This window comes from Euwallacea similis, chromosome 1 (genome assembly GCF_039881205.1).
Source record: "Euwallacea similis isolate ESF13 chromosome 1, ESF131.1, whole genome shotgun sequence".
NCBI classification, from domain to species: Eukaryota; Metazoa; Arthropoda; class Insecta; order Coleoptera; family Curculionidae; genus Euwallacea; species Euwallacea similis.
Genome location: NC_089609.1, coordinates 2,586,290 through 2,612,652, shown reverse-complemented (window position 1 = coordinate 2,612,652; position 26,363 = coordinate 2,586,290). Strand labels below are relative to the sequence as shown.

Below are 26,363 nucleotides of genomic sequence, written 5' to 3'. Positions count from 1 at the left end.
TTCAACACCGTATTTCGTCACCCAGAGCGCAAAAAAGTCCCAACATATTAAATTCCAAGTAAGTACATCATCGACACACTTAGAACGGGCAAACAATGGTGATAACATCTTGACTACCAGCATCCTGAATGGGGATGTGCCTTTTGTCCTGCCTTGAATACGTGTCTTCGTTATTCGTCGGATTGTCCCACGATGGTTGATAGACCCATCTGGAGGTACCATCGCCGCACACTCGAGATTTAATTCGTTTGACGTTTTAGGAAGACTCTTTTTGTTTGGATTTCTGACGGTACATTGTGCCCCCTTTTAGACACATAATAGGGCACATTTTTTCTATAGTCTAAAAGTGTTCGCAATCATAGAGATGTGTTAATCTTTAATTTTTTTTGCCGTATTTGAACAACTCATTATTAATCCTTGAAATTCAATATTTTGCCTTCATCACAAAAGCCCAAAGCTTTCATCAGGTGCCCTGAAAAGACAACCCCAAAACCTATAGAGTTCTTTCTTTAAAGAGTCGTAGAGCACCTTTCAACACCGGAAGCGTTCTCAGCAGACAAATAAAAGCGGTCGTGGGCGTGACTGCAACAGGTCATAAAGCGGGGAACGATTTGTTTGACATAAAACTGATAAACGGCCCTTTTGCCAGCCCCAAGAAATTGCTTTTCGACTTGTGAATGGAAATGTTTACTCGTCTGTTAAGTGGAGTATTTTGTGGGACAAATTGCAAAATCCTTCAGGTTTTTCTATATTAAATGCGATCCTTTTGTGAAGGGTTTCAAAGACTCTTCTTGCAGTCAATGGAATGGTTTACTTTTGCCCATGCTTTTGCATTCCTCAGTCGTTCACAATCATTGTTATTATCATCAGAAAAATGTCAAATTGTTTTCTTTATTCATTTTACTTTTTCCGAGTGTGGCGGTTTTTGTATTTTGTCAAAAATCAAAAATTTCTCCTGTTCCTGTCTCTATATTCTTCTCTATGCAAATGCGGCCCCCAGTACATTAAGGGTTATTTAATTAACACAGGATTGTAGTAAGTTCCTCAAACATCAGTTTTCTATACTTTTTAATGGATTTACATACACATTTCAGGAGGTTTCTTCACTGTACAGAATGTTTTTTCTGAATTAAACTTCCATCAAATTGAAACTTCCACACCTTCCATGTTCCATACTCAAATTTTAACGATTCTTTTCTCCTAATCCCATTTTTCTCTTCTCTAAAATTCTCACAAGACCTGTTTGGACGGAAACCGCGTCTTGAATGTCAAAAGACAGTAAGGCAAAGAATAACGTCTTGCCGATAAAAGGGCGAGGCAGCCTGCCTCAAAAGGGCTCATATCGAATGACGTATAATAAAGTTCACTTTAACGGAAAGTTAAGACATTCACCCATCAAATGGCGAATACGGATGGGAATATCAAGCGTAGACTTGCCCTTGAGGGCGACGGTTAGGAAGTGGGACAATGAGGCTATTGCCGGCACAGGTCTCAAAGGTTTCTTCTGAAGGAAGTTTTTCTTCGATTTTCATAACCCGACTAAAGTTAATTACAAGCCGAATAATGTTCGACAATATTAGGACCTTTTAGGTACCCCATTCCTCCATCGAGGCAATCATCCCTTTGTGCGGAACCACCCAACCATCTAATAGGGATAACTAGAGTTAGGTCAGTTCTTTGAAGAGAAATCGCGCATCCCAGTCCAGGTGTACATTTCGGCTTTGCTCACTGGTGCGGAATTACAGACATCTAATTATAGTGTTGTTAAAATGGGCTTTTCTGCATATTTATTAAGTACTTTTTTAAGAGCAGACGCCGACGATATTAACTTGGCTCCAGTTCTCAAATCTACAAAAGACTATCACTTCTTTCCGATTCATCCTTGACTTGTACGTGCCTAAGTTGCGATTTGGTACATTTTTTTGCACAAAGGTATAGATTGAAAGTCTGAGGTACTATTCGAGGTTTTATAGAGGCAGTAAAACAATTAGCGTCGATCTTAGATCAAAAAGAAGTTGGAAATCTAGTACTGTCCTGTGGCCTTTGTAGTCACGCTAAGAGAAAGTCTCGTTATTAATCTAACAAATATAAGCCCAATAATCCTCCAGAAATATTTTGGTGGATTAATCAAAGGTAATAAGCAATTAGCCGTAATAAATTTTGAATGTATTTAGTTATAGCACCTGAGAGTACTTAGTGACTTGACGAAATTAAGCGTTCGGAATTCGGTTTTATTGCGTATCGATCAAGATATTTTCATTAAAAACCCGAAACGTCAACAAAACCGATGCTTTGTATTATGCTAAGAAGTCAATAATGCTAAAATTTGGAAGATAACAATCAAATCGTTTTGAAGCAATAAGACACGAAGAATTGCCCTAAAAACCTCAACCTTAAAGTCAAATTCTAGTAGCGATGAACAGTGAAATAACTACAAAAAAGCATTTACTTTATATCAGTACTTAAAAGTTTCATTAAAATCGCTATTTTTAATGCTACTTAATTGGAGATTGATAGTAACAAAAGTCACTTTTCGTTTGAGTGTGTATTTCCGTTTCTCAACATAAGTGATGCGCTTAGCAGAAATGGACTTCGGATACGTATACAGGGTGTTAGTAAATAAGCGCGAAAAATTTTAATGGGTAATTGCTGAGATTTTTTTAATAAAAATGTTCATATAAACCCATGTCCGAAAACGCTTAGTTTCCAAGATACAGAGTGTTAAAGTTCTTATACGACCATGACATATTTTTAAGGAAAAAACGGCACGCCAACGATTTTTTTTAAACGTTCCATTAATTGTTAACAAAAAAGACAAACATTATTTTAAAACTAAATATAACTATAATAAATGTTGAAAATGAATGCCCTCAGCCGTGATACAAGAGTCTACTCTTTGCCTCACTGACTGGTGTTGAAATAAGTTTTTATCTTGAAAACGGCTACATGAGCGACAAAATACTAAGAGGTCTTTTTTGTTAACAATTAATGGAACATTTGAAAAAAATCGTTGGCGTGCCTTTTTTTCCTTAAAAATATGTCATGGCATGATCGTTAAGAAGTTTAACATACTATATCTTGAAAACTAATCGTTTTTGGATTTGGGTTTATATCAACTTTTTTACTTAAAAAATCTCAGCAATTACCCATTAAAATGTTTCACACTTATTTACTAACACCCTGTACAAGCGCAAAGATAAGGATCGTGCCTGTCTATGCAGACGCACATCATCAACTTTATTGGCCCTATATTATAGTCCATTTATGACCGTCTATTAACCAAAATAGGGTATAAAATCAAATATTACCTCTACTCATTTGTATCATAAAATAATCAACCGTTCTCTTAACCGTTGAACGCATGGATTATTTATACTTACAATTATCTATATCAGCACTGATGATGAGAAGGTCATTATCCAAATCTAGAGTTTCCCATCACCATATGGGTATGCGCCCCCAATCAGAGGGTGGCGTCATATGGCCCATATAACTGATACTGCTGATTAGGCAGTGGATGGTACAAACTAATAAATGGTCCTGATGGGCAATCGGTTTGTCATTCCTGCAGGGGTGATGAGTGTGGGAATTCGTGGGAAAATTGGGGACCTGCTATAAGCATTGCGACACATGGTTGTGACTAATCAATGCATGGAGTACGGTGACTAAGATGGGAATATTTTTAAAAAATTCATTTTCGTAGCACCAAAATTATATAAAAATCATTGAAGATTTGCGGGGGAATTTTTCTAATATCGCAAGAAATACTAATAAGCTTGAAATAATTGATCAAAGAATTAGATTAAGATCTTAAATACGGGACTAAGGACCAAATTATTAAAGTGCCGCTAGTCTTAACAGAAATCCGATGTCCATGAAAACACAGCAATTAATCGATCTCTTTTAAAATTCATAAGAGCATTATGCCAACGCTAAACTTGACAGAGTTTCAGTTATTTTCCCTTAAAATCCTCAATTATTAAGAGATACTTACAGTGGGTCAAAAAAGTATTTGCACACCAACACTTTTTGAAATATTTGAAAACACGTAAGACTTATCTTGATTTCTAATATTTTCTAGCATTATGCTGAAGTAAATTAAGCAAGATTTAACAAAATTTCTTGTTCCAATTGAATGTATACAATACTATAAAGGAAAAAGTGAATATTTTGCCTCAAATAAGTATTTGCACATCTTCATACTGGGTAGTAAATTGGTTTTTGCAAAAGGGAATTTGTTTATTATCTGCTTGAGCACGAACTATTTCCTTATCAAAATTGTATTATTAGACCTATTTGGTCAGTTTAAAATCATCAGTGCAAATATGAGTCCGAAAAAGGGTGAAATAGAGTTATCGAAACGTATTAAGATAGTTGTTTTACATGAACGTGGTAAAAGCTATAGAGCAATAGCAAATATTACTAATGTGACATTCTCAGCAGTGCTTTATATCATTAAAAAATATCAGCAGACAGGAAACGTCAAAAACAAGCCCCGTTCTGGAAGACCACAAATACTAAATGGATGAGAAAAACGAATGATTATTAATGAAGCTCAAAAAAACCCATTTATTAGTGCTCAAACTTTGGCGTCTGATGTTGCATCAACAACCGGAAAGTCTGTCCATCCTCAAACTATCAGAAATATTCTTCATTCAGCAAATATCTACGGCAGAGCAGCACGAAAAAAAACATTTATTTCGGAGAAGAATCGTCAAAAACGTTTGGAGTTTGCTAAAGCGTATATTGATAACCCTTTAGAGTGGTGGAAAAACATAATTTTCTCTGATGAAAGTAAATTTTGCCTTTTTGGGTCTGATGGTAAACGTTTTGTATGGAGAAAGCCTAATCCAGAACTTCAAACTAAAAATTTGAAACCAACGGTCAAGCATGGTGGAGGAAACGTCTTAGTTTGGGGATGTATGGCGTACAATGGGGTAGGAAATATTGCTTTTATTGAGGGTACAATGACAGCCAGAAGTTACATCGACATATTGCGGGATAATTTGATTGAAAGTGCTGTAAAATTAAACATGGAACATTCTTTTTATTTTCAACAAGACAATGATCCGAAGCATTCGGCCAAGTTAACACAAGAGTGGTTATTGTACAATGTTCCCCATAGACTTTTAACTCCACCGCAGTCACCGGATATTAACCCCATTGAGAATTTATGGAATACTTTGGATGTGCAAATTCGGAAACGGCACATTTCCAACAAAGAAGATTTAAGAAAAGCATTACGCGAAGAATGGTCAAATATGGCACTAGATTACGTACACACTCTTATTAATTCCATGCTTAGAAGACTAAAAGCTATTATTGATGCAAAAGGGATGCATACGAAATATTAGAAACTGTTTATTTTTACCTCAATTTAATTTAACCATTTTAATAACATACTGTGCAAATACTTTTTTGAGTTAAAATTTTGATGTTTCTTTTTTTATTATAATTATATTTAAACTTATAATAAAAGTTTTTGTTAATAATGATTTGTGTCGTCTAAATGTATTCTATATTATGCAACAAATGATGATAGGTGTTCCCTGTTTCCACATATTTCAAAAAATGCTAGTGTGCAAATACTTTTTTGATCCACTGTATAAACATAGCCAAAACCTTCGTACCATCGTAAAAACCACAGATGAAGTGCATACTCATTATACCGAACATAAAAATAAAACCCTTATGTTTATTAAAACCTTATCATTACAACTGTAAAAAAGGCTTTAGGGCGATAGAAATCAGTGCCATTATCAGTTGTTTGTGGATCGAAAGGACTCCGCTTTATTCTGATCGCTCCAGTGGCGTGAAAGTTGGGTTTTAATGGTAAACTACGGGAGCACTTGAACTGAAAAAATTCTGAAAATTCGTTAATTCACACCGATTTGTGTCTCCTTGATATAATGCGATTTCGATGGGAGAGTGGTTTGTTTTTGACACACCAAATTGGTATGTTCTACTTAGTACCATGAATAGAACAAGGAAAGGACATATCACTTTGAGGTATCACATACATACGAATCGTCGTTCGAAGTCACCTTCAATGTCGTAGAAAGAAAAATCACTTAAAACCTGTTAAACTTGACAAGATATTAATACTTCGACCCTAAACATTGGAAAAGCTGCTGACAAGGCTACCAGGGATTTAAAAAAACTATGACTCGGTTTTTTGACCCGGATGAATGCTCTGTTCTGATTTGGTCGTTTCTGTGGAAAGTGTGTTACTGGCAAAGTTAATCAAACTTCTAGTTTGAACCAGTTACCACCCCATTTACCAGCAGTTGTCACAATCTAAGGAAATTTCCGTCCTAACAAAGTTTGAGGTTGCACAATTGGATCCTTAAAATGACGGAACCAGCCCAGAGCACTGGTCAATTTCTTCATATTCACAAAAATTATGATGCTGGGAAAGTTACTAAGAGTTTGAAAAACCGGCCTCCTAATTAAGGTATAGCGTGTCCGTTTGGCCAAAAAACCAAAAAATGAATATCCTATACTGGAAACTTTAACTAACACATACTTTCTGTCGAGACCGCGGAAGTGACCCTTCACTGATTATGAATAACAATTGTCTGCGTCTGCTACCTTTAATTCGACGTTTTTACGGATATTATCCTTTTAATAAATTTGTTAGGACTTTGATCTATTGGCACTAAACTAATTAGAAACTCCACAATGACAAAAGCTAAACGTTATGATTATGAGTATTACGTTTTTCAATGATCAGGGATATAAATGAAACCTATAAATAAATCATAAACGATCACCCTTGTGTTTGTGAATACTTACGCACTTCATTAGGCGATTAAGCGATTTTTGCGGAATTTGATGTATTTCTTGGTCTAAAAATACCAGAAAAGTTTCAAACACGACACCATTACCAGTTTCCCGATTCTACTGTCACAGGCATCGAGAGGTGGCGCCTGTCAGGGAAGCCTATATAAAGGGGTTTTCAGATGTTTATGACTCAAAAACTACCCCATAGGACCTACAATGAACAACTTTCAAACTATAGCCGCCCTTAACTTTTATTTGTACTTTTTATATGCTGACGATAACCACATCTCCGACACTGGAGGCTCAGTAAAACTGATCCCAATAAAGGGACCAAATGTCAGTTAAAGCTAAAACGGGGCTAATCTGTGCATTGTACGCAGATCGTCGACGATGTGTCGTCCATTGTTTGATGCGGTTTGCAGCCGGCAAACTCTTAGATGTCATCTCATTATCTGCGTTTTTTGCTTAGACCAATAGGTAGTACAAACCTTTGAGTTCCAGGAATTGGTATATTAAGATTTTTCAGAAAATCGCACAGAAAAGGAATAACCATAAAAACGGAGAAATTAGCCTACGCTCTATACCTTCATTTATTGCTTTCTACTGACCTTATCTTCCTGATAAAGGTTTCTTCCCGGTTAAGTTAACTGCAATTTGCAATTCAAGCAAGTTTTTTTCCATGGGAAACTGCCCCACGTTAGTATAGAAATACGCTTGCACAGTTGTGTCTAATAAATCATCCCTCATTATTATCCCCCAAAAAACCGATAATTCTTAAATTGAGAGTGGAATAGCCGACATTCCCCTTCTTATTTTTAATTTCATAATTCAATAATGCCCAGTTATGCCGACATGATACTTGATGAGAAGTGAGAAGTGGCTAAATCAAGACCTACCCCCTCCCCCCCCTCCTGAGGGTGCTTAAATTAAATTAGGGGTGCGATATTGCGGTGCATTCTTAAAGGGGATGTTTTTACCTTAGCTTAAATAATTTAATGACTACATTCCATTTCCAGAAAGCAATTTTCATGCTTATTGACGGTTCGCCAAATCCTACCCTTTTGAAGCTGTAAAACCCATGCTTCCATTTATACAGAACTCTCTATAGCCAGAGCCGCCTCACACACGGGGGGTTCATAATCTAGCATTTAGTCACAAAGGCACAAAGGCAAATTCGGCCAAAGGCACCATGCATGGCTGCCATTTTGCTTTGAATAGAGACCCATTTTCAGGTCAAAACTTTACCTATGACGCCAAGAGGTGATCGTGTTTAAATCTCAAAAACGGGAAATTGCGGCTAATTAAACCTATTAATAAACAACATTTCGAAGCAATTAACGTCAGTTTTATTTATTCTCGTAAAAAATGCGTTGTCACAAAGTCCTGAGTTTGTTTTCCTCTATCTGTAGTCATTCATGGATACAACTACTCTACTTGCTTACTTAATTAAAAATAAAAATTTTATCAAACTTTCTTTTGGATTTTGATAATTCAGTTATAAAAATAAACCTTCGAGTTATTGTTTAAAATCTAGGCACTTCAAAGAATAGCAACAAGGCAACGTTCGTTTGTTTTAAAACTATCATATCGGTAGATTGAGTGACGTAGCTGCAAAAGAGTGTCGGCGTTGCCAAGTTGCGTTAATTTTAAATACACAACAAACTAAAAAAGGAGACAAAAATCACCCCCAGCAAAAAATCTTAAAGTCAAATTTTCCAATTGAATCGAGCAGACAGCGTAGAGTAGAGAAAATATCAGTAAAACCCATCAGCATTCAAGTAACTTTGGGACCTCAAAAGTGTCCTTGCACATCAAGCCCGCTTCTATGGGCTGTGAAAAGACCACTTGAAAAGGAGGAAGGGCTTGACTCATCCCTTCGTTAAGGAGGGGGCGCCCTGCACCAATGAGATCCTCGAATTCTACCGGCGAATTGCCCTTATACCACAACATCTTTGACGGGTTTTTAATTCTTTGTCGCCCAGCAGTAGGGTGGTAGTGTCAACCAAAGAAACAGTGTGTTTGTGTTTATTTTCCCTTTGTTTAATCGTTTTTAAATGATTAACTCCAGTGAAATGATGAGTTTGGAGCGTCCGGGGATGGAGAGGTATCAAAACGGAGCATCTAGTAAGTTCCTTTATCAATTTCGACGTTTTAGGTTGCAATTAATTCCGAGATTAATGGAGGTGATTATATGTAACACAATATAGCGGCAATTATGGACGGTGCACGTGAAAGTTTACCCATCTGGAATGCCAATAAAATCGGCAAAACCTCCATTAATCCCGCTTCCAAATAATCATTAACTTTAAAATTGATAAGTGGATAAACCTCATGAAGGAATTAGATCTTCAATCGGAATTAATTGTACAGATATAAGTCAAAAGGACGTAAAACAAATGTTCCCACTAGTAACAACAACCTTATCTTTGTTTTATTGGGTTAATAAATTATTTAATACAATTTGATCCGCCTTTCCTGTTGTTGCCGGCTCGCGGTTGTGCAACGCGAAATATTTTATTAATATGGATTATTTTTGAGCATTAAAAACTGGAAATTTATTCCTTGATAAATTTAGAGAGGCAGAGAAAAAGGAGCCTCAAAAAAAAAAAATAGTGAACGCACTTCCTACTTTCCACACATCATTTATTCCAATTTTGCTGTAGGATGAAGAAAATGGCCTGCATTGAACACATTCAAGTTGCGTCTTGTATCTGCAGAACTACAGCGGTACTAGCCCCATTGGTTAACTGAGCCATGAAAAAATAGCTGCGCTTGTTAAGTAAATAGTCACCAAATGAAAGCTGTTTATTTACCATTTTTGATTAAGGAAATTTTATCACTTTATCTATCAAAATTAGCAAAACAATTCTGAAGCATGTACTACAATAAATCAATCTTTGAGCAATAATCTAGTAAAATCGAATGGGCTCATGCACACCGCGTGCAGTTCATGGTTAGCGACTTCCATGCCACAAATCTTTCTACCATCACAGTTGCATAATATGTATCATCACCTCCCTCAATCTCTTGAAAAACCATTCGAACCAGCACAATTCTGATGATTCTCCGCCTCTATCACTATTAACACACATCACCGATTCGGTGCACGCATGAGAAGCTTATTGCTATCACAGTAATTGATCTTCGAATATACACATAAGTATTTATTATTATTGCTATCTAGAATTTTTGATATGTTCATTTAGGTTCAATTTTTATTTAATTGAACCACTCAGATGTTTTATCAATCAGTCGAATCTAAGAAGTCAATCGGTTACATTTCGTGATATTAGTGAAACGTAACCCGAGTGGGATTATTTGAATACCTGTAGTATGACTGTAATGGGTACCAGTACGTATTTTTAAAAAATTTAAATGTAATAAATCTGTCTGTCGCCTGTTAATTCAAATCCAAACCTGATCCTAAACGACTGTTAAGTTTTACCCAATAGTTCCCGCTTCAACCACAATTTTTCGGCACACACAAAATTGCCACAACTAAAATCATCGCTTAAACTAGCCATTAGCGTGTAGACAATGTAAAAAAAAATGTCAATGTATTCCAGGTAGAATCTTGGACATTCCCTGCAAAGTCTGCGGTGATTATTCTTCGGGCAAACACTACAACATTTTCGCTTGCGATGGCTGCGCCGGGTTCTTCAAACGGTCCATTCGAAGGAACCGAAGGTACCTTTGTAAAGGGAAAGATGAGGGATCCTGCGTTATAGACAAAGCCCACAGGAACCAGTGTAGAGCCTGCCGGTTGAAGAAATGTCAAGAGGTCGGCATGAACAAAGAAGGTAATTTTTTTCTTTGGATAATGCCAGGTTAGCAGTCAAGCAAGCAGAAGCGTGTAACAAGCAAAGCTGCACAAAATAGAAAATAATGAGATTATAAAATGTTTTAAACGTTGAAATTTTCTATTTCGATATTTCGGAGGAAATGCACAAAAAATAGCTAAAATTGTTCTCTTCGATGAGCTCTCTAACCCTGCGCAACCGGGTCGAAGCAATTCTCTTTCACTTTTTGAAATACAGAGTCACTTTAATACCTATTTTCCCTATTTTACGGTGATCTAAAATGAAGAATTGAGGTGCCTCTATCTGTATTGACAATTTTGCAGGACCTAAATTGAGGTTCCCAGGTTCAATATAGAACCCTATGCAATTCAACTCTTAATTTCCGAGACGTACGCCTATAGATACTTGACAACCTCCGAATTTTAATCACCGAGATTCAATAATGCGTGAATCAATTGCTCTCAAAAATGGCTCTAATCAGTCGTCTCGGTATTAGCTCAGTACCTCCTTTACTCCCTGAAATACGGAGTCACTTAAACTGCTATTTTCGAGCTTTTGGAGATGCTTTAAATTGAAGTTGCCTGAAAGTGCATTTTTAAGGCTCGAGAACCTCAAATAAGACATCCGGATAGAAATAGGACAGAGAATATACACATTATCTTAATTTACATATCCTCTTCTACCTCCTGCTTGCTCCCATTTCCAGCTCCATCCCCTCTGTCACCTTATGGGGAGAGTAGTGTAAGAGAACCTTGATCTTATCCAAATAGATTTCTTACAAATTTCCAAAGGGTTCCTACTTGTTGGCATTCTTTCAAATTTTGAGTGCTGACATCTTGAAACTTCGCAGAGTACCTGCTTGAAAGTAGTGGCTCAAATTAATTATCTCAATGAGGCCTATAAGCAATCAGGTTGTAATATCTCTTTCAATTCCTGAGATGCGAAATCACTCTGATAGCTCTATTTTCACTTTACTGATGGAACTTCAAAATCAAAATCCCTCAAATTTTATTTCCAAGGTTTCGGACCTCAAAAAATTAAAACGAAAAAAAAGTATCGTTTATAACTTGCACCAAATGACTATCCCCTATAAATTTGACCTTCGCGCACGAGACGCAGGAGAAAAGAGTAACTCGAATTCGCAGGAAATAAGGAACATTTCGTATTCGTTATATAATAATTTATTCCGTATATCTACGTACTTGGTTCCGACCTATTAAATAACTAAGTGGGTATTGACGAAATGAAACAGTTTCATATAAAATTTGTATACTTGTCGATGATCGTCAAATCTCAAGTGTTTTGCTTTGCCGCTCGCGCTGCAGCCACCAGGTGCAACCCTCTTTATACTGTTTTCTCTAAGCCCTAATAAGGGCTTCTTAGAAAAACCCCCTAGTCTCAAAGAGTAACAATTTTCAGCCGTTCAGCACGAAAGGGGCCCTAGAAACTCCACAATTCGCCGAGCCATGCATTCCTACTTGGAAGATCAACAACAGAGAGTTATAGCCGATATGTCTACCGCCACTTCCAGAAATTTGCAAATAATGGAGCACCATTTGAGTACTGGAGTGCTGAATTTGAGCCAGAACATCGCCCGATTTCCACCGCCGACCGTGGAATCTGCCTCTATACCAATGAATTTCCCATTAGTCCATGGACTTACGTATGGGTTTCTGATGCCCGGGGTACGTTGAGAAAATAGAATAATTAATTAGACTAAATTAAAACTCTTCAGGTTTTGCCTATGCAAATGAGCCCCCCAAGGTCGCCCCTCTCATGCTTCATTTTCCCGACGGAACTCTGCGAACATGCAGCGCGCGTTCTTCTTTCCATGGTCCAATGGACCAAAAACCAGGAAGCATTTACAGCTCTACCTTTGAGCGACCAATACATACTTTTAGAGAAGTCCTGGACAGAGCTTTTTCTCTTGGGAATAGTGGCCATGCTTCCTCCTATAGATCTGAGGCCCCTTTTGGAAATATCAAACCCTATAAAAACACCAAACGCCCATGAGTTCGTGGAAACAGTGAAACAATTTCAAACTATTTTACTAGAAGCAAAACATATGCAACTGGACTCTACGGAGATAGGTTGCATAAAAACTATGGCTTTATTTAAAAAAACTAGCCAAAGGCTAACCAGTTTAGAAAGTATTATTAAGACAGCTGAAGACGCTCGTGAGCACTTGAAAAACCATTTGAATGTTGTAAGACCTCATGACTCATTGAGGTATAGTAAAATCCTTTTGATGCTGAAAAGCATGGGAGGAGTAGGCTCAGATGTTATTAAGGAGCTATTCTTCAAAGACGCTGTAAACAATACTCCCATGGAGCGTGTAATTTTGGATGCGTACAAAAAACCCCAACTAACTTTTTAGCTCCGAGTCAGAACGCAATTTTTTGTTGCTACATAACAACAGAAGCGCTTGTACTGTGATTTTCCTATTTAAGGCAGCATAACTGAACAAGATTGCCTTTAAAGCCGCCTTTAACAAAATTATTAAAACTTTTCCTGATAAAATTGGGATGTTTTTAAAAATGAATCTGTGATGAGAATGCTCATATGCCTTATTATCTATATAAAAAGAGTGTTTTCTAGGCAATATATTATACAAGTATCTACTGATAAGTAGATACATATACATTATGATACATAACTAAAAATATATTGTAAAATTGTGAAAATATTGCAAATAATAAAATAATCATTTTTGGAGCGAGCAGTATTAATTGTAATTTCCAATTCATAGATCTTCTTTCGAAAATGTTATGCTATTTTTGTAATTCACATGTATTTAATAAATGCATTAAAGCCAACATACATTTACAAATTATTATTTAGTTCCCTCTATAAAGAAGATTCGAGAATAAAATTAACATTAAAATGTTATTGTCGAACAGTGAAAACCTCATGAAAACACTTCGATTCCATTAAAAATTACAAGAATTTAAAGACTTCAATAGGAGAGTCGTACCGATTCTTGGAGTCTCTCCCGTTTGTAGCTTTGAGCACATGCTATTTTGGGTCAATATTAAGGGCAAAAACACACCTATATGGAATTGTTTTTACTACAAAATAGTGAAAATTTCATGAAAACGCTTCTTTCGCAATAAAAACTACGAGATTTTGAGAACTTCAATTGAGGAGTTGCGCCGATTCTTGGAGTCTCTCCCTTTTGTAGCTTTGAGCACATGCTATTTTGGATTAAATTTAAGAGTAAAAACACATCTATATGGAATTGTTTTTACTACAAAATAGTTAAAATTTCATGAAAATGCTTCTTTCGCAATAAAAACTACAGCATTTTAAGCACTTCAATTGGAGAGTTGCAAATATTCTTGGAGTTTCTCCCTTTTGTGGCTTTAAGCACATGCTATTCCGGATCAAATTTCAGAATGAAAACACATCTATACAGAGTTATTTTTATTGCCCAACAGCGCAAACTTTTTTTTAAATTTAATAACTTTATTACCGCATCCTATAGGATCGATTGAAGAAAGCGACTAACGAAATGTGTAAAGAAGGCAAGAAAGAAGAGTAGAATTCTCACGGGAATATTCGATGATAGATCACCATGCGGGTGCTTAATATTTCCGTGAAACCTGAAGCAGTGAATTAAAAAATAAACTCTATATGTTGCGTTTTCGAGTGCTCTTCGCACCATGTGCGGCGGGTTTACCAAACACTACGTACTCAATTCAATAGAACCACTTAAATTCCCCTGCAAATTCCATTATAGACGTACAGGAAGAACATGAATATGCTTGAATGATCGTTAAAAAAAGAATTATACCCATATATATGTCGACACATAAATAAATAATACCATAATTTCATCAACACCTCTCTGGGAATTGCGAGCATATTTGAGGCCATATTGCAGCCACCCTCAACCCCCTCGCCTTCAGCCTTCTTGAGTGAAAATCGATCCTTCTGTAAACATCATCTTGGTCGAAAACTTCTGGATCGCTCCAGAGTCTTTCTGCGAAAGCTGCAGTTCTAGGCCATAATCTAGTTTCCAAGTCATCAGGACTAACTTGCTCAGTCCAGAGGCAGACTTCGCCCCCTAGTACTTGGTGAATGTGTGTAGCATAGTCCTTCCATGGTCTGTATTTGTAGAATTTTTTCCAGTCGGTGTAGGGCTCGCAAGAACCCTTTTGCTGCTGTTTTCTCCATGGACCGAAGCCACAGTCCAAATACCATTCTCCAACTGTAGAAAATATTATCTTGTAGCCTGTATCTAAAATATGGTGAAATTTCCCGAACCAGTACTGCACTACCAGCTGCTGCTGGTTAGAGAGAGATTGTAAGTGGTTGTCAGTTAATGGACTCGACCATAAGACTATGTTTTTGGGAAAACTACCATTGTTGGCCAGTCGGAGTCTATCTATCATTTTATTGCTAAAATCCACCCAAACTCCGTTTAAATCCCCATTTTTAGCGGCTTCAGTATTTCTCCAACAACTCGTAACGACCTCATCGTCTCCTATGTGAAAAGTCTCAGTGTCAGCCCCAAGACTGATCAAATCTTCATAGACACTCTGAAGAGTGTCCAAAGTGTGAGGATTATCCGGGTTTAATGTAGCTTTGAACAGATCAGGATCGTCGCATAAGACTTCGCCTTTAGGCCAACCATGCGGAGCCACATGACTAGGAGCGTCCACCTCCATAACAGTCCTGATCCCCCTCTTTCTGGCATACTCCACCAGATCTCTAATATCATCAGCGGTATATTTGGAATTCTCGTCATAGGCCCCTTCGAAGGCCATATCCGCGTTATGGGGCAGCACCAAGGGAAAACTAGATGAGTCAGAGATGTGTAGATGCAAGACGTTGAGTTTAGAGGCTGCCATTCCATCTACTGCTCTCTTGAGGAGGGCTATAGGGAAATAATGTCTTGATAAATCTAAGAGGAGGCCTCGATGGCTGAATTTTGGCTGATCAGTGATTTTTATGTCATGGAGAATCCTATACCTCTTCTTGATGTTATCATACCAAATTAGCTGCATCAGAGATTCGAGTCCATTGCGAGCACCAAAATAATTATCTGCAAATATGTTTATTGCCACAAAATCGTTAATATTTTGACTATACAGGATGTAGCTCTCATTGGTGGTTGATAAAGGCCTGGTGATATGGTATTTGATATGCAAATTCAGCTTGACTATCTGTCCTTCTTCGTTGATTAGACGATATTTCTCTCCGTCAACTAAAGTGTCTAGAAATATGTTGCTTAACTCCTCTAGGCCAGGTTTAGCTTCTTCAGGGGAATGAATCTTCAGAACGATGTGCTCTTTTAAGAAAGTAGAAGAATTTTTGTTCATAATTGAGAGTTGTGCGGGTTTAGGCCACAATGGGGGAGAATCCCCGCACAGCATGTTGCAGGTAGTCAAAGAAATGCCGTCCTTATATCCGGATTTCTCACATTTGTTGCTGTTGCAAATCCACTTATTAGAAAACGCCTTCAGCCTGATAAGGATAAACGTAACGAGGATTAGTAATGGTTCGTAGAGCTACTTACTGATTATCATCTATTGATTTCTGCACGTTTTCATCTTTGCAGATTATGGAAATCACAAAAACTGAAAGCACAACACTAAACATCAACAAGAAGGCTAGTTCCTTCATTGCATTGAACTGCATCAAAACGACATGAAGAAGCACCTCGAACAGTTTCTATTGTCAGTTGCTACTAACCGTTAAAACTTTCTTATCTTATCAATTTATTTCTAATTTCAGATAAGTTTCGAACAGAAGTGCGATTTAGAATCAACATAAGGTAGCATCAGTAATTGATATTTGGTTTAATTCCCAATTGATTACGGCATCGTTTATAGGGTAAGTTATAAATAACCGCTTCCCCATGCTTCACATTGCGACAAACTTACCGCAATGTGAAGTCTCAATGCAAAGAAACTCCAATGCAATGCAAAGAAACTCCGCACAATGCCCGTCTTAAGGGCTCGTATTGCCCCTCGTAATTGCCCTCTTAAAGTTATACTTCTGAATTGAGTATTGTTTTAAATTTGCAACAGATTTATCCCATTGGAGTGCCCACCTGTAGTCGGGCCACATTTCCCGCTTAAAATATGTCTTAATTATCTGAGTTTGCCAAGAAATCCACTGGTTAAACCGCATTTGCCTCCAACAATTGAACAATGTTGCCATAACGCCCCGGGCGTTGGCTTTACAGCAAGGGAGGATTTGCTATAATTTTAAGCCTCCGGAGCCACAGGCGCGCCCTTTCAAATTATCTTGCAATCAATTATAGTTTCCTCTCTTCTATCCTTCTGTATATTCTATTCTACCTACTGCACTGAGGCCGAGCCCGTTGGGCCTGATGGGCGTCCATTCACAAGATAATCCCGAACTAAACTCTCTGTACTTAAAAAGCTGCGGAACCCCTGTTATTTTAAAGGCCCACTTGCCCCCGGGTTTGTGTTCGAAGGGCAGTAGTTGAGGCAAATTACCATTTGCAAAATACTGATTTTGTGTCAACAGCTCGAAGGCGAACGCGGGATTAAACCAAAGAAAAATAGGAAATATGAGGGTTTTGAAAATTTGGAAATTTGGCTTGGCAACGGCATCCACCATATTGTCCAGATAAATTTGACGCTAAATCCCGTTAAAACTACCATTTAAGTTTTATCCGTTGATGTTAATTGATGAATATATGTCCAGTATTGGATTGGATGCCTCAGTTGAGGTCCCGAAGCTTTGAAAATGCAGTTTGCGGCGCTCCCAAAATCAAAAATTGGACGTCGAACTGACCCCTGCACTACAGAACGAATGTGAGGGCCCGCCAACTCTTCCGCATTGTCTATCAAAAATCGAAGAAAAATAAATTCAAATCCGGCAATTGAAACTTAATCTCTTAACTGATGCAGTTATTATTTCAAAACCCTTTTTTAAAGCCGCAATTCCATTGTCAGGACCGTCCTGCGCCCCCTCCTTTGTAAAGGGCCAAACGCATGTCGTATTCATGGGGACAATTAATAATTGAGCCCCGGTTTATGGTGACATATTTTGATTGACAACAGTTGCGCGTGATTATGAGATGGTTTTGTGGGAATTTTAGGGTGGTGAAGCACGATTAATTTAATTTTTTTTCATTTGTTTAAATGTTTAAATTCAAAATTTAAATTTATTTTAAGAAAGTACGTGTGTAGTTCTCTTTACCGAGGGCAGGTTTGCGACTATCAACGCTCGTAAAACGGCTTCAGTTTGTTAAGATGTTTAGTACACCCAACAACAGACGCCGATAAGAAGAAGTTAATACGGAGGCAAGCCCATGCTTTGTCCTGATCTCAATAGGTAGAAAAGGTAACCAATTTACCTGTGAAAGATGTTGCTGTTTAAGAGACAAATTCGCTACCTGTAAAAACTATCTTTACAGGACAAAAGATTCAAACTGAGGCAAAGTTGGGCAATGACTGATGAATCTAAAACTCCCCAAAAATAATAGTATACGGGGTGTAACATGTCATCATGGAGATATTTCAGGAAGCCATAATATTATGCAAAATAATAAAAACATGCTAATAGACCCATGGTCAAAAACTCCCCATTTTAGATATACAGGGCGGCAAAATTCCACATTTTTTCTTATATTTTATGTTTTCCTCACGTATGCCTAGAGTAAAAATGTTTAAAACTTCGTACTTCTATCTTCGAACCAAAAAGCGAAGCTTCCAGTTCTGTTGGAAGGGGTACCAATTCCTTGCAGAACCCAAATGTGGGTCATACATGATGGTGCACCGACCCATTTTAGTTTGGAGGTTAGGGAGCTTCCGAATCAATGTTTAACAACCGTTTTATTTATTTACTAACTAAACTTTTTAATTGTTATATTTAATTTTTTTCGCGCTATTTCTACTGCAACTGTCTTATTCTGAACAACTGAGGCTTTGAAGAGCACACACCAGCAGTTAAGATTGTCCATGCTATTGCGCTTAAGTAAACTTAAGGCAACTACACTAATTAAGAAGGGTTTTAAGCATCAGGCGGCTCCACTGAAGTTGCCTTCTATGGTAAACCCATTTGAGCGTGAAACTACCTTGTTGTGGCCAACATGCAAAATCCCCTATGTTTTTAAGAGGTTTACCTTTGAGAGCTTAAAGCTCGCCGCAACAAAAAACTTCCTGTTCTTTTATAATGCTCAAAATCAAAAGACAACAACACCCCCGAAACTAAGCAGGTACATAAGTAATCTTCAGGGAATTGAAGACCGATAATTAAGACAAATTGTTATCTGTGAAAACATGATCCGGTAGGATGAAAGAGGAGACCTGAGGGGCACCCCTGAATCAATTTGTCATCGCTCGTCTGCGGTCACAATGCCACGAAGATGGCGGCTTTGAATTAATTGATTCATCGCCCTTTGGAATCGCAACAAATCCGGCCCCCTCCCTCGGAAAAAGACCATTCTAATAGCCGGTTTTGCTGTCGTCCCGGATAATGTATGGCTTAATAATACAGTGCCTAAAAGGCAGGTCATTCTGTACTAAACTTCATTATTCTATTTGATCCTGTCACTGAAATACCTCTCGTTGAATGTTTGACGTCGTTTCTGAGGGGAGATTATCTTATCCCTTAGAGATGGGCTAGACCATCGATTTTAACCACTGGGATTTACTGAAGAGCGCACGAAGAGAAACGCGGAATCAGAAATCCTGACAAAATGGCGGATGTTATTTTCCGAATTAATTTTCCGCGGGTTTTTTCAAGAGAGCTCCCAGACGTATCGATGCCCGAACGGTCGATGCGGCATCCCATCCCTCTTTATCTGTGTAGATCCTCAATAATAGAGGGTAGAATCGACACAGCTGTGATCTTAAGCCTGCCATAGGAATGAATGCGTGTGTGCATATGTCAGAACCATTGCGGGCCCAACATGCGACTGCCTCATTGTAGCCATTCTTCGCTATTTATTTTTCTTGGGCAAACTTAAAAAATGTCGATTTTACGCTTTCCAAAAAAAACCTAAACACAGGCTTAATCCTTGTGGGAGACTCATAAATAGTGTGGTCGCGTAAAAATGCAAATCGCAGTTTAAATTACATTATGCAGGATGCAGGAATGCTTTTCCGACATCTCAAGCGCCGCATAAAGGGTGTGTCCAGGTAGTCACAAACGGTATATAAACATTGTTGGTTGTCTCAACTTGGTGACTTACGAAGAACGGTTGATTTCGGTGCGGTAGTGATTTGTCAGAATGTGCGGGCTTAAATGCATTTTAGTAAGTTCCTCCATGTATCCAATTCCTATCGGTCTTGCACAGTTTTTACGCTAAAAACCTAGAAAAAATCGGTCATTTTCCAATTCAATCATTCCAATTCAAAATCAAATTAAGCATGCCATTTTCCATATAAATCGAATGCCGGCATGGAGTTCCAGGGTGGTTTCTGCCCCTGAACCCCTTTTTGCAGGCGATTTTTACGGGTTTCAATTCATCGAAATATCACCAATAAAATATAAAATAAACACTTTATGTCTCAAGAATGTCGATTAGTCCCCTGACTGCGGTTCACATGTCCCAATTAAACATCGACTCAGTGGTATTTATGTACATTTCAATGCATTTTTTTCCATTCTTATTCAAGGATTTATATCCATGTAATATGTCGCATATAAAACGCAGCTATTTTTATCTCTACATTATGCAAATTTTCCTTTCAGATTTTGTACTTCCTCTCAGTTGCAGCAGTCTCCGGTCAGTCGGGCTTCAACCCCTCGATCATTCAAGATTCTAGGCTGGAACCCAAAGTGGATGGTACGTCTAAACCTCGTTGAACAAATGAACATAAACAAACTCTACGATTAACACTACGGACCCGCCTATAAGCCCTAGAGCTAAGATGGCGTAAGCCCCTTGTAGATTGTTGTTAGATAGGGCGACTCTATCTTCGCTATCCTCTTCTTCATTGCCTGCGTCGTCGAAACTGGTGTTGTTAGCACCGAAATTAGAATTATCGGTATACTTTTTGGAAATTCGATTGTACAATCCAGCTTCCAAGAGCAGTTTCTGGATTATATGGTTGACCGGTGCTTCCAGGAAGTTGCCCTGTCTCATTAGAATTCCTATCTAAAAAAACCATATTAAAATAATTACTGGTGTTATAGAGGTAAAAATGAGAACTTGCAGGTTGGGTTCTTAAGGGTTTCTTCAACACGAAGACCTTAGGTCTTCCCTGATAGTCCGTAACTATGGGGCTATCATGGGAAAGCATATAGAGGATATTGGTATTCACTCCGATAGTGCAAATGTTCCTTTGATTTGCCACTTTCTTCAGCCAATAAGTTTGCGAGTCCAAATCTTCGGCCACAGTCTCGAATGAGTCTAAAATTTCCTTAGGGCCCTCCGATTCAAACATTTCCTTGTATTTTGGGGAACCTCCCACAACCAAATGATCCACTATTTCCTCTTGGGTGGAAATCTGGTGTTCTCTTATGGGATTTTGCAAGAAATAAATCAAACTACACGTGTAGATGCAATTGAGGATAATTGCCAAAGAGGCCATTCCAACGAAGAATACTCTGGTGAATGTGCTTTTTGGGAGCACACGCAAGGGGTGAGCTAAAATGACTTGAAACGCCACAAAAAAGCTGCTTAAAAATGATTGGAAGGCCTCAATTTCTTCGATAGATTTAAACAAATAGCAGGCAATGGCGAAGCTGATAAATCCAGCAAAACAAATCCCCCACATTTCAACTGTGAAGATTGCCATTAGCACCCTCCAGCTATAATTTCAAGAATATGTTAAAATTTTAGGTGCACAAGAAAATCATTTTTACCCGGGAACCAAAGCTGAAATTGGAACCACATAAACGTTCTGGTTCCAGTTATAGGCGACGCTATAGGTAAAATCTTGGGTCAGTTTGGTTTCTGGGGGAATGTTGCCTATACCCAAATGCCATCGACTAAAAATGGGCTCCAGAAACCCGGTCCAAGTACCATCAGCAGCTTCCTCACCCAGCTCCAAAGTCTCGTTCCGGTACAGAGTGACGGAAAAGGATATATTAAGGGTTTTGCCGATGATATCGTGAATGATGTCCACTTCCATTCCCGAGGTGGGGTTGATTACGAAGGGCTTGTAGGGTAGGGCGTGCACGTTGGAAGTGCATCCCTTGTAGTCTTTGGGGGCCAGTTCATTGAAAATGTTAAGATCTGGTTGACGTAGTAAATTGAGTTGACCTAAATTGATGTTTTAGGAAGCGTTTCTTTTTTCTTGACATGGCGAATGCACTTTCTTTGTACGTTTTCTCACCATTTTCGCATGTAGCGGCCACAAAAACGTTAAAGCTGGAGCTGGAGAAGCACGCGCCATCCCCATAATTCTCCATTCGAACCACATGGTATTGGAACCCTAAATTTCCCTGAATCATAACTAACAAATACCGTACTGAGTGGTGGTACAAAATGTGGAAGGTCTCTTCAGCTGTTGCTTTGCTATGGGATAAATAGAGAATAAATAACGCATCTACATTGAAAGTCGACGACTGCGATATCAGATTAATCTGCTTGCGAAGCATCTCTAAACTTTCTACAATCATCACGTATAAATGTGTCTTAAAAGGCATTACTGATTGCTTAACGCACGCCTCAATGGGAGAGTCCTCGTTGCAATTTTCTGAATAGGCAACAAAGTCCCTTCTTTCATTTTGGAAAATTTCTATAGACCACAATCCTTGTTTGTGTAGGTTTTTCAGTGTTTCATCTTGGATCTGAAGTCCCGGACCAGATAAGCTGAGCGTCGTCACGAAGGTCAGAAGGAACTGAGTGTGAAAGTTCTTCTTGCTTAGTATGAAGTCGTAGGCCTGCAATGAGGCCTGCTCCAGGCATTTCTCTGCAGTTTCGGTAGGCTGATTTGAAGGTGTCACTATGCCCGATGATAGACAACTAACATAAATCAAAAGCAGGAGTAGTATTAGCAATTCCATGCCTGGCTGACTATGTAGTCAAACGTTCAATCTTCTACAAACCGTGTAGGTCGCGACAATGCTCGCGTGTAATGGCACTAAGTAAAATCGATTACGATCTCTCTATGTGTAATATGTCTGCAAATGTGAAACATGAAAACAATTTTAAATGTATTGCTGCACCTGCATTGACCTAATTAAACGTCTTTTCAAGGGACTTTTGGCTTCCAGTATAGGACCGAAGACGGCATCTCTCATGCGGCTCAAGGAGACCCGTCAGGATTCATCCAGGGCGCCTATTCGTACAAAGACCCCACGGGGCTTAAGGTGAATTTCAATTATTTCGCAGGAGCTCGAAACGGGCCTGCTGCAGCTCAGGAACAGCCCCCTCTCTACAGAGTTCCTCAATATGATGCTCCACCTCAGAGTCCGAATAAAAATCAACCGCCAGTTTACAGGTAGGGGAAATGTTTAATTACCGGCTTATGGAGAGTAAAAAGGGACCTTCTGAGGAGCGAATGTGACATTCATAATAGCTTCACTAAATTTTAAGTGTCGGAATGATCCTGGGCATAGACAGTACCAACCTTATTGAGGGGGGTACGGGGACCGCCCTGTGTGGGGGGCCTTCCAGGACTGCACTTTTCCTCGGGGATAGAGGGGCGGCAATTAAAAACTTCGCTCATTGCGCCAGATTTGCTAAGGCCGGCCCTGGTAATAGGTGGACATTACCCAACGAAATCCGATTTGAGGAGATTTAGTTTTGAGGGTATATGAAACGAGTTTGCACGTTCTTTGATTAATGTTCTGATAAGAGGGCTGATTTTCGAGGTGAAATGTTGCGTGTACAGTATGGTTCTCTTTATAGACCTCCAGAACCGTACCAGCCCCCTCAAGAGTACCGCCCAAGAACCCGGCCTCCGGCCTCCTATACCAGGCCGCAGTATGACGCAGCTGGCTACAATGAGGTGCACTGAGTCCTTCGCTTATTAATTAATAGCAACAATAAAGGAGCAAAATAGATGTTTTATTAAAGTTTACGAGTAAATTCATACATAGTTCAACATTTATTTGCCCCTCCTCACTCAACGAAACCAAATTACACAAGTTCTGCCCCAGTTCAGTCTCACATCACATCTTCATATATAACAATAAATTAATAACCCCAAATATAGTTATTTTTCACCGTAACACACAAAAGACTCTAATAGCGAATTAGTAACCAAACGCACAAAAAATACAAAACTAATACTAAATTTAAGCCTTGTTGAAGGAGTAGCTGAAACCATCAGGAGATCTGTTCAAAGACAGTTTACCTGGCGGGTAAAACCTGTGAGGAGCTGGGGTGGTCGAATAAGTCGTGGGCTGAGGCCTGTATTGAGGCTGATATTGCTGGGGTTGAGGTTGGTATTGTGGTTGTGGTTGATATTGAGGTTGAGGTTGATATTGCTGGGGTTGCGGTTGGTATTGAGGCTGAGGATTGTACTGAGGCTGAGGTTGGGGAGGGCGGTAGTCTGGGGGATTGTACTGGGCTTGAGGCTGGTATTGGGGCTGCGGAGCTACAGGTAAGGTCGTGGGGAGCGGCTGAGGAATTCCGTCACCGGTTGCCATGAATCCGTGCTTGCCCGCAGTGTAGCTGATTGTGTGCCTGTAAAACCATCCCAAAAATGATGTGCTATGATTATACAGGAACTAGTGACCTTTGGCCGTTGGGGTCCACATAGGAATAGCTGCCCCTGCGGGTACCGTCAGCCTCACTTTCCTCTTTAAAATTGACTCCGTCCTCTTGAGTATAGGTGGCGCCAAAGCGGCCGTCTCCTCCCAGGTACCTCTGCTCGGCTACAATGGCGGCAGTCCTGGGGTCGCCTTGGTAGCCTTGGCCCATGGCCAGCCCCAATACGCACGATAGAGCGACCTGAAGAAGAAGTCAGACTCAAATACGTCCTAAATATTATTACGAAACCTTGGTAATTGCATTATCCAATGCACGATTTATGCAAATGGTGGTCAGACAAAAGGTTAAGCCAATCTCAGGGAATTCTTGAATAGATTAAGGCTGGGTGCAGCAAAACTGCCGACTAATTGCACGAACTTTGTCCATATAGTGCTTAATTGAATTTAGTCATTGGTTTTTTGTCGTTTACCGTTTATAACGTGTGTATAATAATAGCGCATACGGATTAAACACCAGAGAGCACGAGACATTTGTCTTTCAGATTTCATTCACCGGTCGGCCTTGGCTGGCTGAGTGGGTTCCAACCAAAAAAATGCTTCCTGAATTGTGGGTATGTAGGTATTATGGGTCTCGGTAAGGTGAGTTTTGAGACAAACGTGGTAGGAACTTGAAGGGTGGAGCGCAAGCCACTTTGCTGGTAGGGAGGGAAGTGGCCAAAGGGGTTCAGAAGAGGACAGTTCAAGGGAATGAAATTTGGTGAAAATTTTTGAATGACTAAAAACTTAATACGGAGGAAACAAACTAAAAAATGATTCAACAAACAAATATTTTTTAATTTAATTGAAAGAGGCCTATAATAAAGCAGACTTTCTCTACCTATACTCACTAGCAGCAAGATTTTGAAGAAAACTATCCAAACAAAACAATCGTGCCAAAAACTATCATCAAAATCTGTGCCATTATATGACGGTTTCTGCTTCCTCAATAAGATCTAAAGGGAATCGTTATAAACCAAAATCAAGAAAACTAGCAAATTCGAAAAGAATCCTCTCGATCCTTCCTCAATATCTCTACTCAATTAGTAACAAACCATGAATACTCACTAAAAATTTCATTTTTTTTTTCGGGAAAACCAAGCAAAACTAGACCCCACTGAGCACTAGGACCAACTACTGCCCCCCAGTCCCCTGCCTTTAGATTTTATACGTCGAAACAACCTTGGAGCGAGTGCGACCCTGGCAACAACACTCCCTAAGAACTGAACGAGTTCTGGTACCGTCGGTTCTTGAAGTAAATAGTGCGGGAGTATTGCGGAACCCATATGAAAGCTATAGTACCAGTATATTATTACGATTTCACTTTCCGACTTGGGCTGAAAACTCTCTGATGGGCGGTAGTTCCGGGTGTTAACCGAGCTCCTTAGACCCTGCAGGTCCTGTTTTTCAATCATATCCTTGAGGTTTGATTGAAAGGAAGATTTTCAGTTTGGAATTTTTAACGTTTACGCAAAAGTAGCTAAAATGAAAGTGAAGCAAACAAATACACCATTTCGTGGTTTTATCACTTTATATTCACTGTATCTACATCTAACGCAAAAAATTTTAGCTTATGATGTCCCACATTTACTTCCCGAATAAGCTATTCCGGACTGGTGGTACCCGCGCACGGAGTACTGACCTCTACGTGTGATGCCGATACCGGAATTGTTAAGGCAATCCGGTAAAGAAGCTGGAATTTGGGTGCCACGCCTTAGCTATTCTGCGATGAACAGCCATCATTAGCAGGTGCCATGTTATCAGATTCCTTTGTATTTGATCTGTGTCTTGATTGCATTTGAAATAATGATTTTCTTAACAAGTACAGAAGATTTCCGCATGCGATTGCAATCGATTGCGAGAAAAATACTTTCCGTATGAATTATAAACAGTATTTTTCTTATTACTGAAAGTCGTAAGAGACTTTTTTAAAAACTTTTTTCTCTTCTTACAAACCCCCGTCACGGTCAAGCAGTGCAAATTTGAACAGGTCCTAACAGACACCATTTTGTGGTGTCCCATTAAGCACTATAGACATGACTTTTACCAAGTCAGGTCCCAGCGTGCACCATTCTCCCCTACCTAACATATTTACAAATTCGCATAATATACCGGGTGTTGTATTATATAGGGGAAGTCACGAGGAACCGT

General features: G+C 38.9%; 5 protein-coding genes across 7 annotated transcripts; 2 read left to right on the top strand and 3 right to left on the bottom strand.

Moving 5' to 3' along the window:
* The first annotated feature begins 8,776 nt into the window (after window positions 1–8,776).
* Window positions 8,777–13,262, top strand: tll (nuclear receptor subfamily 2 group E member tailless). 3 transcript variants are annotated; one of them, XM_066399684.1, is made up of 4 exons: window positions 8,777–8,907; window positions 10,350–10,583; window positions 12,003–12,268; window positions 12,319–13,262. In XM_066399684.1, exons 1-4 carry the CDS (start codon window positions 8,838–8,840, stop codon window positions 12,958–12,960), a joined length of 1,212 nt encoding a protein of 403 aa, XP_066255781.1. In that variant the 5' UTR covers window positions 8,777–8,837; the 3' UTR covers window positions 12,961–13,262. The 3 variants fall into 3 exon arrangements, with proteins under 3 accessions (XP_066255781.1, XP_066255797.1, XP_066255788.1); XM_066399700.1 differs by lacking the exon at window positions 8,777–8,907 and adding an exon at window positions 9,922–10,129 and having other exon boundaries at window positions 12,319–13,260; XM_066399691.1 differs by lacking the exon at window positions 8,777–8,907 and adding an exon at window positions 9,923–10,135 and having other exon boundaries at window positions 12,319–13,259.
* A 731-nt stretch (window positions 13,263–13,993) lies between these two features.
* LOC136415155 (probable beta-hexosaminidase fdl) lies at window positions 13,994–16,257 on the bottom strand. Its single transcript, XM_066399606.1, has 2 exons — window positions 16,105–16,257; window positions 13,994–16,052 (listed from the first exon to the last, which is right to left on the bottom strand). Exons 1-2 carry the CDS (start codon window positions 16,224–16,226, stop codon window positions 14,420–14,422), a joined length of 1,755 nt encoding a protein of 584 aa, XP_066255703.1. The 5' UTR covers window positions 16,227–16,257; the 3' UTR covers window positions 13,994–14,419.
* A 3,432-nt stretch (window positions 16,258–19,689) lies between these two features.
* LOC136414715 (uncharacterized) lies at window positions 19,690–23,566 on the top strand. Its single transcript, XM_066398888.1, has 4 exons — window positions 19,690–19,821; window positions 20,262–20,355; window positions 22,717–22,960; window positions 23,371–23,566. The coding sequence occupies exons 1-4, from the start codon at window positions 19,798–19,800 to the stop codon at window positions 23,477–23,479; spliced, it is 471 nt and encodes a 156-aa protein (XP_066254985.1). The 5' UTR covers window positions 19,690–19,797; the 3' UTR covers window positions 23,480–23,566.
* LOC136412407 (uncharacterized) lies at window positions 20,279–22,523 on the bottom strand. The gene is made up of 4 exons (XM_066395466.1): window positions 21,851–22,523; window positions 21,378–21,777; window positions 20,722–21,323; window positions 20,279–20,663 (listed from the first exon to the last, which is right to left on the bottom strand). Exons 1-4 carry the CDS (start codon window positions 22,521–22,523, stop codon window positions 20,362–20,364), a joined length of 1,977 nt encoding a protein of 658 aa, XP_066251563.1. The 3' UTR covers window positions 20,279–20,361.
* LOC136414703 (uncharacterized) lies at window positions 23,547–25,437 on the bottom strand. The gene is made up of 3 exons (XM_066398879.1): window positions 25,281–25,437; window positions 24,203–24,417; window positions 23,547–24,150 (listed from the first exon to the last, which is right to left on the bottom strand). The coding sequence occupies exons 1-3, from the start codon at window positions 25,290–25,292 to the stop codon at window positions 23,760–23,762; spliced, it is 618 nt and encodes a 205-aa protein (XP_066254976.1). The 5' UTR covers window positions 25,293–25,437; the 3' UTR covers window positions 23,547–23,759.
* Window positions 25,438–26,363: the final 926 nt, after the last annotated feature.

Excerpts from the sequence above, each read along its gene's own strand:
- LOC136415155 (XM_066399606.1), bottom strand. The coding sequence starts at position 16,226 with ATGCAGTTCAATGCAATGAAGGAACTAGCCTTCTTGTTGATGTTTAGT. Across the intron at positions 16,053-16,104 it reads AAATCAATAGATGATAATCA|GCTGAAGGCGTTTTCTAATA; the intron begins GTAAGTAGCTCT and ends TATCCTTATCAG.
- LOC136414703 (XM_066398879.1), bottom strand. Across the intron at positions 24,151-24,202 it reads GTGGACCCCAACGGCCAAAG|GCACACAATCAGCTACACTG; the intron begins GTCACTAGTTCC and ends ATGGTTTTACAG.
- tll (XM_066399684.1), top strand. The coding sequence starts at position 8,838 with ATGATTAACTCCAGTGAAATGATGAGTTTGGAGCGTCCGGGGATGGAG. Across the intron at positions 8,908-10,349 it reads GTATCAAAACGGAGCATCTA|GTAGAATCTTGGACATTCCC; the intron begins GTAAGTTCCTTT and ends AATGTATTCCAG. Across the intron at positions 10,584-12,002 it reads GGTCGGCATGAACAAAGAAG|CCGTTCAGCACGAAAGGGGC; the intron begins GTAATTTTTTTC and ends AACAATTTTCAG.
- LOC136414715 (XM_066398888.1), top strand. The coding sequence starts at position 19,798 with ATGTGCGGGCTTAAATGCATTTTA. Across the intron at positions 19,822-20,261 it reads GCGGGCTTAAATGCATTTTA|ATTTTGTACTTCCTCTCAGT; the intron begins GTAAGTTCCTCC and ends TTTTCCTTTCAG. Across the intron at positions 22,961-23,370 it reads AATCAACCGCCAGTTTACAG|ACCTCCAGAACCGTACCAGC; the intron begins GTAGGGGAAATG and ends TTCTCTTTATAG.
- LOC136412407 (XM_066395466.1), bottom strand. The coding sequence starts at position 22,523 with ATGGAATTGCTAATACTACTCCTGCTTTTGATTTATGTTAGTTGTCTA. Across the intron at positions 21,778-21,850 it reads GGCCGCTACATGCGAAAATG|GTCAACTCAATTTACTACGT; the intron begins GTGAGAAAACGT and ends ACATCAATTTAG. Across the intron at positions 20,664-20,721 it reads CTTAAGAACCCAACCTGCAA|GAATTCTAATGAGACAGGGC; the intron begins GTTCTCATTTTT and ends TTTTTTAGATAG.